Raw genomic sequence first — 14,185 nt, 5'->3', positions numbered from 1 at the left:
TATTTATTTCTGAAGATGAGCCCCGGTTAGGGCTATGCTGTAAAATATACACAAGGGTCCTTATAGCGCCGCCATTGGGCAAAACGTATCACTATTTGAATTTAGAAACGGGGAACTGCTTTGGTACTGGCAACCGTGCTGCTGACGATACGGACCACGTCAACTTCAACTGTTCTTAAAAATCCCCGCACACCTATCCCTTCTTTGCACAAACTCTTATTCTTTAAAATCTGGAAACCATGTAATCGATAACAGATAACACGGTGAGTGTGAGTACAATGCCATCACTATCACGAGGGGTCTTAACGGCTCTTATGCTTCTGAATAATAGCTTGCGCAAGTTAGCTTAGCATTATCGTTTCAGCCACGGAATGGATAATTGAAACATATCCAATCAACTATCAAAACTTATCTTATTATCCACATGCCCGGGCTAGGATAATGGTACATAACGTCATTTTAACCTCAATCGTGTTTCGGATAGAAACATTTCTGTGTGAAATGACAGAAATGTTAGCTTTATGTCATTAGCTGACAGCTACATTGTGACGCCCTCATGGAAATAGAGTAGTTTGGGATTTTCATTTTTAAACATTGTTAACGGGTGCTTGAGTGCACTGGATGTATTGTACATGTATTGTATTTCTATCGAGCTGTCAACCTCGTTTTGAACGACAATGCATGCACCTATGATACTCTAAATGTTGTCTAGATAGACCGGTCCCTAGGTTTTGATATAACTTAACGTTACAGCCCTATGTTGGTATAATTAATACATTTGACGTTGGCGTTGTTTGTTTTAAATATATAAATGGTTTTCCTCACAGTTATTGATTCAATCATGACCTCGCTGTCATCGTCGTCATTATCTCAGTTGACGGGCTCAAGCTCTTCATGCAGGACTCTTCCCGGGGAAGGGACTCAGGTGAGCAACAATTAATATGCACATTCACTCTATATTAACTCTCATTCTTCTTTCCCAAATGGAACAGTTTAATGAACCATTTGACGTGATAATTATAATTATATAATTTTATATATATATATATATATATATATATATATATATATATATATATATATATATATAAATTGCAAATGTGTTTAACGTTTTGTATCATATTTGCTACATCATGCAGTTATGGCTCATATAGCCTATACTATATACAATAGTATGATAAAGCGAGAATAGGGCCCAAACTGTGCAAAAATATACAATTGGCTGCAATTGCTCGCTGATATTTCTATGACCAAAAGTTGAAATTCTTAGAACTTTTATGTAAATCAATGACACTTTTACATAATGAAAGATAACAGGCTACTTGCACAAAATGCATATAAATAAGCAGTTGTCACACTATATCTTTAAAGATTGTATTTAAATTGTTTCAATTTTTGGGATGCAAAATATATAATGCAATACAATGATGATTGAGAGATGTACAAATACATTTTCCTTACAAGCCTATTGTATAATTTTGTATAAATACAATTACATTTTAACATGATTTTTCTTAAAAAGTGATGTATAGATATTAAACCAGTAGGCCTTAGACCTTACAATAAGGTCTCATTTGTAATGTTAATTAATGCATTAACTAACAATGAGCAATATATTTTTACAGCATTCATTAACCTTTGTTAATGTTAGTTAATACAGATGTTCATGTTTGTTCACACAGTGTATTAATTTTAACAGATACAACTTTTGATCTTAAAAATGTATTAGTAAATGCTGAGTCTAACATTGATTAAGATTAATAGATGCTGTAGAATTATTGCTCATTCTTAGTTCATGCTAACTAAATTGGTTGACTAATAATAACAAAATAAATGAAACTTTATTGTAAAGTGTTATCAGTAAACCTAAATTGCTTCAGTCCAGTACTTGAAATATTACTAACTAACAATATTAAAAGTTGTTTACTTTATGAAGCTTATTAAAGATTTCACAGCAAAAAGACATGTGTACCACAACCACATTTTTACAATTATACTATAAAAGACTAGCCTGGCTAACGCCAGACCCAATTCTCGTTGAGACTTGGGTCTGGGAACCACATGTACATTTTCTCGTATTTGAGCAAATGTACTTTTCAGCAAAGATTTGATCATGTTGATAATTTAGAGGCCTTAGAAATTCATGTAATTCATGCTCCCTGCAGGTCCACCCCAGAGCTCCTCTACTGCAGATCCTGAGAGTAGCAGGTGCTCAGGAGGAGGTGTTTACTCTGAAGGAGGTGAGGAGTGTGTACGAAGTGACCTCTGCGGATTTGCACATGCTGTGTATTTTAAGATTTTGAACTGCCTGATTAGGTATATTTAATAATGTCAGTGTTTTTTATTAGGTCATGCACTACCTGGGTCAGTACATCATGATGAAGCAGCTGTATGACAAACAGAGACAACACATCGTCCACTGTCAAGATGACCCACTCGGAGAGCTACTGGAAGTGGGGAGCTTTTCTGTTAAGAACCCCAGGTGTGAGCCCTGATGTTGATCCAAATCTTTATGATTGTTTTCCTAATGTGGATGGTTATAAATGGTTATGAGAAATGTCTGTTTTTTTCCCCTGTGTGTGTGAACTTTAACAACTAACTCTGAAAACTTAGATATACCACATATACCAGCTGATTAATAGCTCTGGCCGATGCATCACCCCATCTCATAACTTTTGTGCTATTTAGAGAAATGAACATATTTGAGGTATTTATGTCTTTCTTTTCTGCCTTTCGTAGCCCTGTGTATGAGATGTTGAAGAGGAATTTGTTTATTTTGAATAATTCGGGTAAGTCCATCCTTCCTGTTGTTGAATTTATTTTGAATGATCTGGAGTAAAAAAATGTCTCACAGACTTATCACTCTGTCCTTTAGCACTTTCACTCTCTTGCTTTCTCTCATTTTGATTAGCCCCACCTTTAATTTTGAGGTGCGTGTGTGTTTGTATGTCTGAATGTGATGTTTATGCTACAGTAGGTATGTAAAAACTTGTTTTTTATCGTTTCAACTTTGTCATTGTATTATCAGGTTACTGTACTGTAAAATCTTCATACAGGAACTGATTTTAAAAAACAAGTTAAATAAAATAATAATGAAAAAACAGTGCAAAACTTTCTGCAACAGTATTGCAGTATTGCCATCGCTGATTGAGGTTTTAAGTCTGGGCCAAAGTGTGATTGACGTGTGCTTGGTGAATAAAGGGCGTTTTTTTTTTTTTTTTTTTTGTTTTTTTTTTTTTGTTACTATGTCTTATTTGAAATACAGATGCAGCAAAGAATCTTTCTGTCGGCAAGGATTCTAATGAGTCTCCAAGTGAAGATCCTGGTCAGGTAAAACTAAAGCATGGTGCACAGGAGAAACAGTGTCCGTTACTCCTCTTCATGGCAAAAAATTGATCAGAAAATTAAATGTAATCCTTTCATGATGTATGTAATTTGATTCATTTTGTTAAGGCTGATAAAAGTGCATTGTACAGGGCATTTTGGGTACCAAATGTATTTTTTTTTTATTTTTTTTTTATGATTTAGGTTATCAAGTTACTGCCTTATTTCAACATATAGTACTCACAGAGACCATTTTATACATTTGTTGTCAGCTTCTCTCCTTTTTTATTTACGCTCTAATCAGCCAATTACTTTAATGTAGTGATTGTCTCCCCGACCTTTCACATCCTTTCTTAACATTTTAGTTGCTCAAAGTTTTGCTACAATGCATTTTTGTGTGGAGAATTGCATCGTGATCAATAGCCTGTTTGCCATGAAGGGTAGGGCGGCAGCTGTCTCCACCAGCCGTATCTGTACAGAGTGGCACCGTCTCTGTACTTCCCCACTGCCGGCCTGGCCTGGTGGTCCTTCTGGAGAAGCCACCAGCTTGGGCCTGGCTGCTGGGGGACAGAGTACCTGTCTCTGTTTGTCGCTCAGAGTTTCCTTCTCTGTGTCGCTGCTTCTTTCGGAAGGACTGCAGCTTCCTTCTCAGTTCACTGGCCCTCTTCACCCCTCATACACCCATCCACATTTAACACCTTACGGTTGTGTGTTGGCAGAATGAAGTTAGGTGGGGTTGGGAATAGCAGTCTGGGATGAGGTCACTGGTACCGTCATGCATTTATTACGTATTGGTGGTGTGATATTATTTAGGTAACAGATGTCTGTTTGTTTGCTGCCACTCCATTTGCAATTTACATTTCAAAACAATACAGCAGCAATGGTGTTTATTATCCTTTTTTAGAAAGTTCCTATTATTTTCCCCTTCCCTCTACTTGTGAGGACGTGGCCTTTTGTCGCCACACCCACGGGCACCTGCTGTGAAGGAACTGCGGTCCTACCGAGTGTCATGTCATTACTATGTGCTGATTCGGCTTTTTCCTTACTGTGTAGGTGTCCAGTGGATCGATTAGCTCTGGACAGGCTCTTATTGCTGGCATTACCAGCACTGGCGCAACGCAGAGCTGCTCACAGCGCAGGCCACGTGATCCTGATGAAGGTCAGCATGAACCAACGAACACTGCACTCACATTAGACAGTGTAAAGACTAACATGACTTGCAATTGTAATATGTATTTAAAGACCAGACACCTCTCTATCCTGACAGACTCCTCAGACGGCTTACCCAGGTCTGCTTGCAAACGGCCAAAGCTGGACGTGACTCTTGAAGAGTGGGACCTTTCTGGGTTGCCCTGGTGGTTTCTGGGTAACCTGCGAAGTAATTACACTTGCCGAAGCAATGGTTCAACTGATATTCACACCAATCAAGTAAGAGGGCAAGCTCCCCAGAAAATAATTCATATACCTATTTTCTTATTCATGAAGAAGAAGAACTTAGAAAAAAAAAAAATTACTCTATAGTCTTATTATAGTCAAGTCAATGTAGTGAGACTGTCACACAACTAGACTGAGGGAACAGCTCTCTCCTGTACAGGATGAGGACACGGCCATAGTTTCTGACACCACAGATGATCTTTGGTTCCTAAATGAGGCAGAGAGTGAGCAAGTGAGTGTGGAGATGAAGGAGGCGGTGCTTGAGCAGGAAAGTGATGCAGAGTCTCCACATGAAGAAGAGGAGACCAGGAAAGACAATAAAGATGACAGGAAGGTAATGTTACTTGCTTTTTTTTTCTTCTTCACTGACTATCGTTTTAAGATGATGGACTCATCATAACCAGCTGCTTAAAATGCACTTTCAGATGCAAGAAGAACAGGATGATGACTCTCAGTGTTTAAGTGATGACACTGATACTGAAATCTCCACACAGGTAGACATATCATCAGGAAAATTATGCACTTTATTAGTGATCATTGTTTTTTTAAATAAATATTTTACTCTGGCCAAGGCTGCATTTATGTGATTAAAATACAGTAAAACAGTAATATTGTGAAATGTTATTTAATATTTATTTTTGATTGCTCCATTCATTTCTCCAGTCTTCAGTATAACCTGGTCTTTCAGAAATTATTCTTAAATGCTGATTTTGGGCTCAAGAAACATTTCTTTTTATTATCAATGTTGAAAAACAATTGTGCTACGTAATAAAAAAAATTAGGAATGGTAAAGACTAATGAAAAAAATTAAGAATGATAGGGTATATTAAAAATATTGTTTGATTACATTTAAGTTGATCATGTTTCTATTTTTTATTATTATTTTGTAAAATAGTTATACGTGGATAAAAGGCACAACTTATTCAAATGACCTTATCTTCTGGCAGGATGCATGGCAGTGCTCAGAGTGCCGCAAATTTAACACCCCTCTTCAACGGTACTGCATGCGCTGCTGGGCTCTGCAGAAAGACTGGTACAAGGATTGTCCTCGTCTCGTACACTCCATCTCTGTTCCAGACATCCCTGCCTGCAGTTCACGTCCTGAGAGGGAGGAAGACGAGGAGGATGATGGAATCGACATGCCTGACTGCCTTAGGACTGTGTCTGACCCTGTCGTCCTGCCCTCGCACCACATCTCTAGAAACATCCCTCCATCATCCGCTTCGTCGTCAAAAGGAAAGGGTCCTTCCCAGCTTCACCCTCACTTACAGGAGAGCTCAGAGGGTGACAGCCAGGACACGCTGGACATGGATACAGAATGCCAACCCGAGGCCTTGCTAGAACCCTGTAAGCTGTGCCGAGTGCGGCCGCGAAACGGCAATATCATCCATGGCCGCACAGCTCACCTGATCACCTGTTTTCCCTGTGCCCGCAAGCTGCACAAATTCCATGCTCCTTGCCCGGGCTGTGGCCAGGTTATACAGAAGGTCATCAAAACCTTCATAGCATGACCGAAACATCTTAAAGGCACGCATGTATTAAACACACATTCGCTTGCTAGGTAGGGTAGGGTAGGATACGCAAGGAGGTAGGGAAGTTTACAAACGGTTGCTGGGCTGAAATAAAAAAAGTACAATGTATCTAATAATTTTATTGTAAAGTATAAATCGAGTATAAATAATGTACAGAATTTAACTTAAAGAAACTGGCCTCATATTGATAGTTTGCGTATCTTGGCTAAAGACAGTTTGCCACCACAATATGCTACTGCCTTATTGGGAAGATATGCATAATTAAAATCCTAACCTCTGTACAGTCCACTCAGTTTGTAATGGCACATTTTAAACGCCTTTCAATGTACTTGACCAACTTTGGTTTTACTTTATTTTAGAAGATTTTTCCCCTTGCGGATTTCTGGCACTTAAGTTGACCTGGAGAAAGGTTTTTCTTTGGACATGTGCTTGAAACAGATTAAATGGGAATATTTATTTATTTATAAACTTTAGTTTTTGTAGATGGCATCTAATAGAATGACCAGTCAACAGTTCCAAGTCATTCCTGTGCTTTGAGAAGAACCAATTATATTACAGATTGTGAAGTATTAAAACACTTTTGGATGTAGAGGCGATCTTCAATAGAAAATTGTAATTAGACCAATGACCACGTTTTTTCCTTCCAAGCCCTTTGGTTGCTTATGATGCTCGGCTCCTTTTTCTTCCATTGTTTTTTTTTTTAATTCTATATTATGATGTATGATTGAGGACTATTTGTGCTCTATCTGTTCAACCCTCTGTCTTTCCTTCTAATTTAGTTTTCCTGTCATCCACACACAAGTGTTCTTTTATGAAGGTTAAGGAACATTTATTTTGGAAGGATTTCTTATTTTCCACAGAGCTGCCAGGTGAAATAATGTTTATGGGACAAAAAAAAGTGTTTTGAAACCAATGTCTGCCATACTTTTTTAAGTAGTGCTATATTTTGCAGAAAGTTCATCTGTATTGTTGGTCGTGAAATTTACCAGAGCACTTATGTTATGTGGGAATTTAGGGTTATTGTCCTCTGCTTTTCTTAGTAATGCATTGTTTCCCATAACAAAGTGGATTCAGTCTCTGTTGTGTATTATGTAAGCGCAGCCATAAAAGACTCTTTGAAAAGGAATTCTGTTGTCCTCAGCCACCAGAGGGCGAAATAGCTTTTCACATGCAGTAAACGCATGGGACTGGCTTTGCTTATAATTAATATAATTCTAATTAATGCTGTGTTATTTACCTTTTGGGGATGTGGAGGCTGTATTACAATCCCATCCAAATTTACCTGAACCTTCTTGTGTGGTACAAACACTGCTATTTCACTGCCATTGTGCCTCATAATATGGAACCTAAAACAAATTCATCCTAAGCCAATGACGTTATATAATGAAGTTTTTGTTTGTTTGCTTGTTTGTTTTCCAAACATTGTTTCTGTTTAGATTTAGTCTGAGCAGTATTTTTTTTGTTGTTGTTTTTAAAATGTAAAATAAACAATCAAACCAATGGAAAGGATGCTGTGGTTCATTTTACTCATCCTTGTTGATGTATTTTTTTTTTTTACTACAACCATGCATTTCAGAGCATAAATCTGCAACATATTTTTTCAACAGATGTGAATATATTTGTTATGCAACGTATAGTACTATACATCTTTTAACAAATACAAAAAATGTAATTTTCTTTTTTTTCTACCACAAGGAGGCAGTAACAGTCTTTCAGTTTCTTAAGAATCATTTTGAAAATCTTTGGGAGACTAACAATGCTCTGCTGCCCTTTGAGGTTGGCCTTTGGAGCTTTTGCATAACCCAACCATTAAAAAAAAAAAAAATTATAAACATAAAAGCCAGTTTGTTCATGATGCATATTCTGGACATTGAAATGTTGGTCAAATTCTTGGTGTGTCTGAAGACTGTGAACATGAACTTTACATGAAATTCTTCTTGTTTCTGTCTATCAGGCCTGTCCAATAGAAGCAGTGATGTAACTGGAAATCAATAACGAAAGTGTCTCGAGGGGTGAGTCTCCATGCTGAAGGATAATTGGGTTCTTCCTCTAATCACACCTCTAATCTCTCACCATCTCAGGTCTTTGTTTTAATGGGCCTACCATCAGGTTAGATCTGTTAAACTGGCAGTCGCTGAGAGGTTCACACATAATCAGCTCAATGTCCTTTGCCATATCACTAGTAGAAGGACAAGACAATTAAGAGCCCTCAGCGTTTCAAGCTTCAATTTGACATTTTCTTTGCATTTGTCATGCTTTGTGATCTCATAATGAAGAAGATACTCATTGGTTGTAATTATTTTTCCCCTTTCTGTCTTTCTCTGGTTTATTTCTTCTCTCTCCTTTACCCGCACATGCCCTTGTTTAGCTGTGTCGTGTTTATGCAGGCAACAGGCTGACATGTTAATGAGCTTTGTCTTTAGGTATCAGCCTTTAAGGAAGGTGTGTTGTTTGAGAAATTGGTATTGACAATTCATGAAGGAACTATTCCACCACATATGCCCAAGTAGCTTGGTAGCATTTTCAGCCTGTTGCATATTTTTGGTGCTGTCAGGCTCAAAAATTCATCCATTGCTGTCATGAATGCAGAGACAATAACGTGAATTTAATTAAATAAGATTCCCCTATTGATAAATGCTTATTAGATATCCTGAAATAGCTTGATGCTTTGGCTGCTAATGGCACAGCTTAGATCTGCCTGTACAATGAGTCATACGCCACAGTCACACAGGAGGAGTGACGTCTCATTGGTCAGACTTTTTAAATAACTGCAAATGATTTCAAATCGATTTCAAAAATATGTCATTATTTACTCTTTACTCATTATTTATTTTACCTTTAAGGTACAACAAAGCTGCTGCACCTTTCACGTATACCATTTAAAAGTTTAGGGCCTATTTATTTATTGTTTTATGTTTTTTTTTAAAGTCTCTTATGTGCACCAGGGCTGCATTTATTTGACCAAAAATACAGTTAAGACAGTAATACTGTGAAATATTATTACTATTTAAAATAAGTTTTCTATTTAAACATTTAAAAATGAAACTTATTACTGATGCAAAGCTGAATTTTCAGCATCATTACTCCAGTCTTCAGTGTCACGTGATCCTTCAGAAATCATTGTCAAACAAACATGTTGATTTGGTGCTCTAGAAACATTTCTTATTATTACAAATTTTGAAAAACAGTTGTGCTGCTAGTTTTATTTTATTTTATTTTTTTAGGATTATTTAATTAATAGAAAGTTCAAAAGAACAGCATTTATTTGAAACTGAAATATGAGTGCATAAATTATCACCAAAGTTTTATGTATTCCTTCAATAGATGAGTTGAAATGCAGAGCTGAATGTGGAGTGTTATAGTAGATGAGACCTCTCACATGGATATATGTGCACACGCTCTCATGCTCTACCTAAAACAGCCCAGTTCTACTCCATTAACCAGTGTCACTTCCCATTTCTGGGCTCTTGCTCCCCCGTTCCATATTCCATTATCCTACTCACACGGTCTGCCTTCCTTCCCCTTATGGGGAAATCGATAGCCACACTAAATGGATTTCACAATCAATTTTTCTATCATCGTTCCACAAAACTGCTTCCTGGCTTTGAAAATGGGAACGCTTTAAAGGAAAGGAAAAAGAGAGCAACAGGATGTTTAAAGCACTCGGATTCCTGCTGGCCTGGTCTTGAACGGCTGAGGTTAAGGGTGTATGTAGTATGTAGCCTGAAAAGTTTTTAGGTGAATGTTGTGTATAACATTGCAAGAAGTGTTGCTATAAGCCAGTTAGCAGTCATGGCGAGGATTGCATGACGTTCAAAGGTTTGAGGTTAGGTTGTTGTTGTTTTTTGTGTTTTTTTTTAAAGAAATGAATACTTTTATACAACAATAATGGATTAAATGAATCAAAAGTCACAGTAAAAACTTTTTTGTTTAAAAAAAATTTGATTTCAAATAAATGCTGTTCTTTTTACTATCTAGAATCAACTTGATAGTAATAAGAAAGATTCATTTCTAAAGGATCATGTGACTGAAGTATGGAGTAATGATGCTGAAAATTCAGCTTTGCCATCACAGGAATAAATTACATTTTTAAATATATTACAATACTGTACAATATGGTTATTTTAATTGTACACTGTAAAACATTTTTTGGTAAGGTAAATACTACTTTAAAAAAACAATGTAATTTACAAGAAAAAGTTAGTTCAGGCAAGAATAAAAAAAACTAAGTAAATTCCATATCAGTACTTAAGTCAAGCGAGTAGAAATGAAAGCGTAAATATCAACTCAATAAAATTAATTAAAAATTACTCAACTTTTTTGATACTGGGGTTCCCGTCATTATTATTTTCTTTGTTACTTTCACTTAACTAGGTTAAGTAAAGTTTACTTAATTCCATATTCCAAGTAAAATTTAACTTAACGATTTCTAATTAAAGCTACTGATGAATATGTTTAGGTTTTTACTTGGCAAATCTTTGTAAATTTACTAGCATTTTCTGAGTGGAAAAAGTTGCCTAGCTTTTTTCAAGTAAATCCTACTCCTAATTTTTTTCAGTGTATTACTGTATTTTTGATCAAATTGATACAGCCTTGGTGAGCATAAGAGAACACAAATCTCTTCTTTCAAAAACATTCAAAACAAACTCAAAGTGGTAGTGTACCGAAAGCAAAGTCTATGTCTTTTAACTGGATTTGTTATTTAGTCGGATTAGTAATAAAATGTTTGTAAGATCTAACATACTCTGCAAGATTCTCTTCAAACTGTTGTTCTTGACAGTAGTTGAGACAAGTGAGCACAGAAGTAGGCTGGTTGTGCTATTATCTGCTAAGCTGCCCTTTAGAATGTACAGCTTTGTTACAGCATGGAACAATGTAGAACATCTGTAGTGTGACATGAAAATTGCATTCAATGTTAAAATTTTCAAATGTGCCACTTTGAGGACTTTTATAATAACAAAACTTGAATCTTTTCTTAAAAAAAAAAAAATCAAAACCTGATGTTTAATACTTGTTTTGGAGTCTCTCTATTGTTAATATGTTTGGCGTAATTGTTTTGTTAAAAGAACGTGTGATTTTTCTCATTGTTTGTGCAGAGAGTATTGATGGACAATCATTTTCAGGCAGTGCTTTGATGGTGCTTCCGCTTCATGGTAATTTAACCAGCAGTGCCCGCTGTGACATCCAAACATTCATTTGTCAATACGTGAGTAATGATTCCTCAATAGTGGAATGGAGTTTTTATACAGAATGGCCAAGCAGTGTCCTCATTAAAGATGATTTTTTTCATCAATGTTTGTGACCTCTTGCATCACGGAGATTGCATGCTTCCTGCTTCCGTAAATACAACATTTCTTGTCTTTGTGTCATTGTGGAATTTTCAATTTCCAAAAATAGAGTCTGGCTAAAATATTTTTGCAAGGCACTTATATATGAATTTGCTTGATTTTCTTTCTTTCTTTAAAGTTATATATATATTCATCTTAAAACCTGAGCCAGTAATAGACCAAATGTCACATTATATCAGTGGACTAGTGTAGCATTTAATTGTGAATTATATGTTTTGACTTGGGCTAAAACCAAATAAATAATTCTCAAGCTTGAGGCAATGAAATCCAATGTACTTCTATCTCTTATTGATCAGAAAATTGAATCGAGAAGGTCATGTATTAAATCACAATTCAGCAATCTACCATTTATGTACTTTGGCTACAGATAGTGTTGTAGTTGAGCTCACTTGATTGGAATATTCCTTTGAGCTTGCACTGTAAAAACATTTTTTTTTTACCTCCAGTAAATGGGAAAGTGACTGTTCAGTGGTGCATTGAGCTTTATAGTTTGGCATTTCTACCCTTGATAGATTGGAGAGGGTCCACTTGAGTGTGAAGGATGCAGTAAGTAAGTGTTACAAAACAGAACCCTGCCATCCCACTTTCAATATTCCCTTAAATAATGGTAATGTGCAATTATAGTCATCCACAATTATGTATGATTCCTGCAAATCGTAACGCTATTATTTTGCCTATAAACCACTGCCCCCTGCCAAACATATGTGTCACTATTTGTTTTCCTCTTCAGGCATTAATCAATCTCTCAAAGTTCCTGTTTTAAGACAACAGGCTCTTTGCGGTAATTCTGAGGTATGTAAGAGCACTGGAGGGGGAAGTACTTAAGATGGATGTATCATTTGCTGCTGAGAAGAAGAGCATCACCAGCCTGAGGCTCTTTTCTCAGTGAATTTAAGAAGCCGAGGGCAGTTTTGCAAATCTCTAGAAACTGGAGTAACTTGTTATGGTGATTCCATTTCAAAAGACTGAACATTTGTTCCTATTATAAGTGGAGGATATTTGTCTCCAGTTAACTCTAAGGTGGTTATGTGAAATGATGCCCCTTTTAGACCAAAAGCATGAGGGCTCCATGAAACATAACAGATGGAAACATAGCCCAAAATCCTGATTAAGAAAGAGCTTGATTTAAAGGTTATATGCATTGAGGTGATATATGATGTCCATACTATTGAGTATTTTTACATGCTCGGTTAAAAACTTTCTTTCCAAGTATAATTGACAAGGAGATTAAATGTGCATTATACACTGTATTTTGGATTAAGTGCAAAAGGCCAATTGTAGTCCGATACATGCTAGATGAAGCCAAGCTAAAAAGAAATCACATTGTTTTGTTCTGTTTTTGAGACTTAACAAAAACCAGACTGGTACTTATATTGACTGTTTGTATGACATAAAAAATATTACTTTAGACTGACTGAAATCAAACTTTTAAAGTGTATGTAAACACACTAGATGTCCTGCAATTGACGAAACATTGATATCAGTCCAAAATGTTTTAATAATAGCTCAAAATAGAATTTAACACAAGAGTCATCTAAATTATTTCAGAAAGTGGTATGTTGAATAGGAAATTCAGATAGACTTATGTACAGCTTTGGGGTTGGGAAAAGACCAATGATCAACAAAAAATTAAAAGAAACCAATTTTAGGACGAGACAGTCAAGATAGAGAGAGTGTCACTGAAACAGGAGGGCACATCAACCACAAATTGACGGGAAAAAAAATTCAAAGCAAACAAAGTTACTGTAAAATGACAGCCTGTAAAAATGAATTTCCCCATATTTGAGAATATAAGAGAACCGTTCACAATCCCCAATGCTGCTTTATTTTCTTTCCTGGATAAAAGAGGGGCTCACCGTGCCCTCTGACCCTTCTTTCTCTAGATATGTCTCTCATTACTGTAGCTGTCCAGCAGTCAGAGCAGCACTCATGTACTGTGCGTTGAATAGTCACTTGACAAACGGGTAAAGAAAAAGCCCATTTTGAATTAAATTTTCTCTTTGTACAGAAAGAGCTGGCACTACATTTCCATGAAGTGTGTCCCATTAGCAGCCTGACGACCCGTTCCTTTCATCAGTACTGAAAGAGATGGGATCTCTGACGTGCTTGCTTTGTACAAAACAGTGTGCATGTAGACGTGGATCTCTTCCCTGTCATCAAATGTTTGCCTTCATTGCTGGAAGGTATGGCGTCATGGAGCTTTTCCTCACGGTTTCTCCATGACCCTCTCTTCTTGTTTGACATGTTTGAACAAAGAGGCTGACACATATGTCTAGGCTGTGTGTCCATCACTGGAACATCTGTTCACTTTGGTTGGTTTTCTAACCAAGGGTCTGCAATAATTCAGGAATGAGGGAACCAACATAGGCAAACATCCCACAGAGTAGATTAGATTTGTGGCCTTTGTCGATGTATAGATCAGTCTATATTTAGGGGAGAACAAGATTTATCTTTTATGCGCTAAAAGCTTTCCCTTTCTCTGGGGGGGTCTTCAACTTTTGGAGTGTTATTTTGGGGTCCTTGTACAGAGCACAGTTTAACACACTG

General features: G+C 36.6%; 2 protein-coding genes across 4 annotated transcripts in view; one reads left to right on the top strand and one right to left on the bottom strand.

Annotated features, from left to right (window-relative positions):
• The first annotated feature begins 87 nt into the window (after positions 1–87).
• Positions 88–7,790, top strand: mdm4 (MDM4 regulator of p53). 2 transcript variants are annotated; one of them, XM_077203391.1, is made up of 11 exons: positions 88–263; positions 828–925; positions 2,166–2,240; positions 2,349–2,482; positions 2,740–2,789; positions 3,266–3,330; positions 4,378–4,483; positions 4,592–4,752; positions 4,904–5,092; positions 5,184–5,252; positions 5,706–7,790. In XM_077203391.1, exons 2-11 carry the CDS (start codon positions 842–844, stop codon positions 6,267–6,269), a joined length of 1,497 nt encoding a protein of 498 aa, XP_077059506.1. In that variant the 5' UTR covers positions 88–263; positions 828–841; the 3' UTR covers positions 6,270–7,790. The 2 variants fall into 2 exon arrangements, with proteins under 2 accessions (XP_077059506.1, XP_077059507.1); XM_077203392.1 differs by having other exon boundaries at positions 104–263; positions 4,919–5,092.
• Positions 7,791–13,116: 5,326 nt separating this feature from the next.
• Positions 13,117–14,185, bottom strand: part of lrrn2 (leucine rich repeat neuronal 2) — a 49,367-nt gene continuing 48,298 nt past the window's right edge. The window contains exon 3 of one of the 2 annotated variants that reach the window (XM_077203332.1): positions 13,117–14,182. In XM_077203332.1, coding sequence (XP_077059447.1) covers positions 14,099–14,182 — 84 coding nt within the window. In that variant the 3' untranslated portion in view covers positions 13,117–14,098. The remainder of the gene's footprint in view (positions 14,183–14,185) is intronic. The other variant, XR_013194885.1, reaches the window with a different exon arrangement.

The sequence above is a fragment of the Siphateles boraxobius genome, unplaced genomic scaffold (assembly GCF_051911475.1).
Source record: "Siphateles boraxobius isolate OS27281-9 unplaced genomic scaffold, OSU_SipBor_1 5, whole genome shotgun sequence".
In the NCBI taxonomy this organism is placed as follows: domain Eukaryota; kingdom Metazoa; phylum Chordata; class Actinopteri; order Cypriniformes; family Leuciscidae; genus Siphateles; species Siphateles boraxobius.
This window is presented reverse-complemented; position numbering and strand designations above follow the sequence as displayed.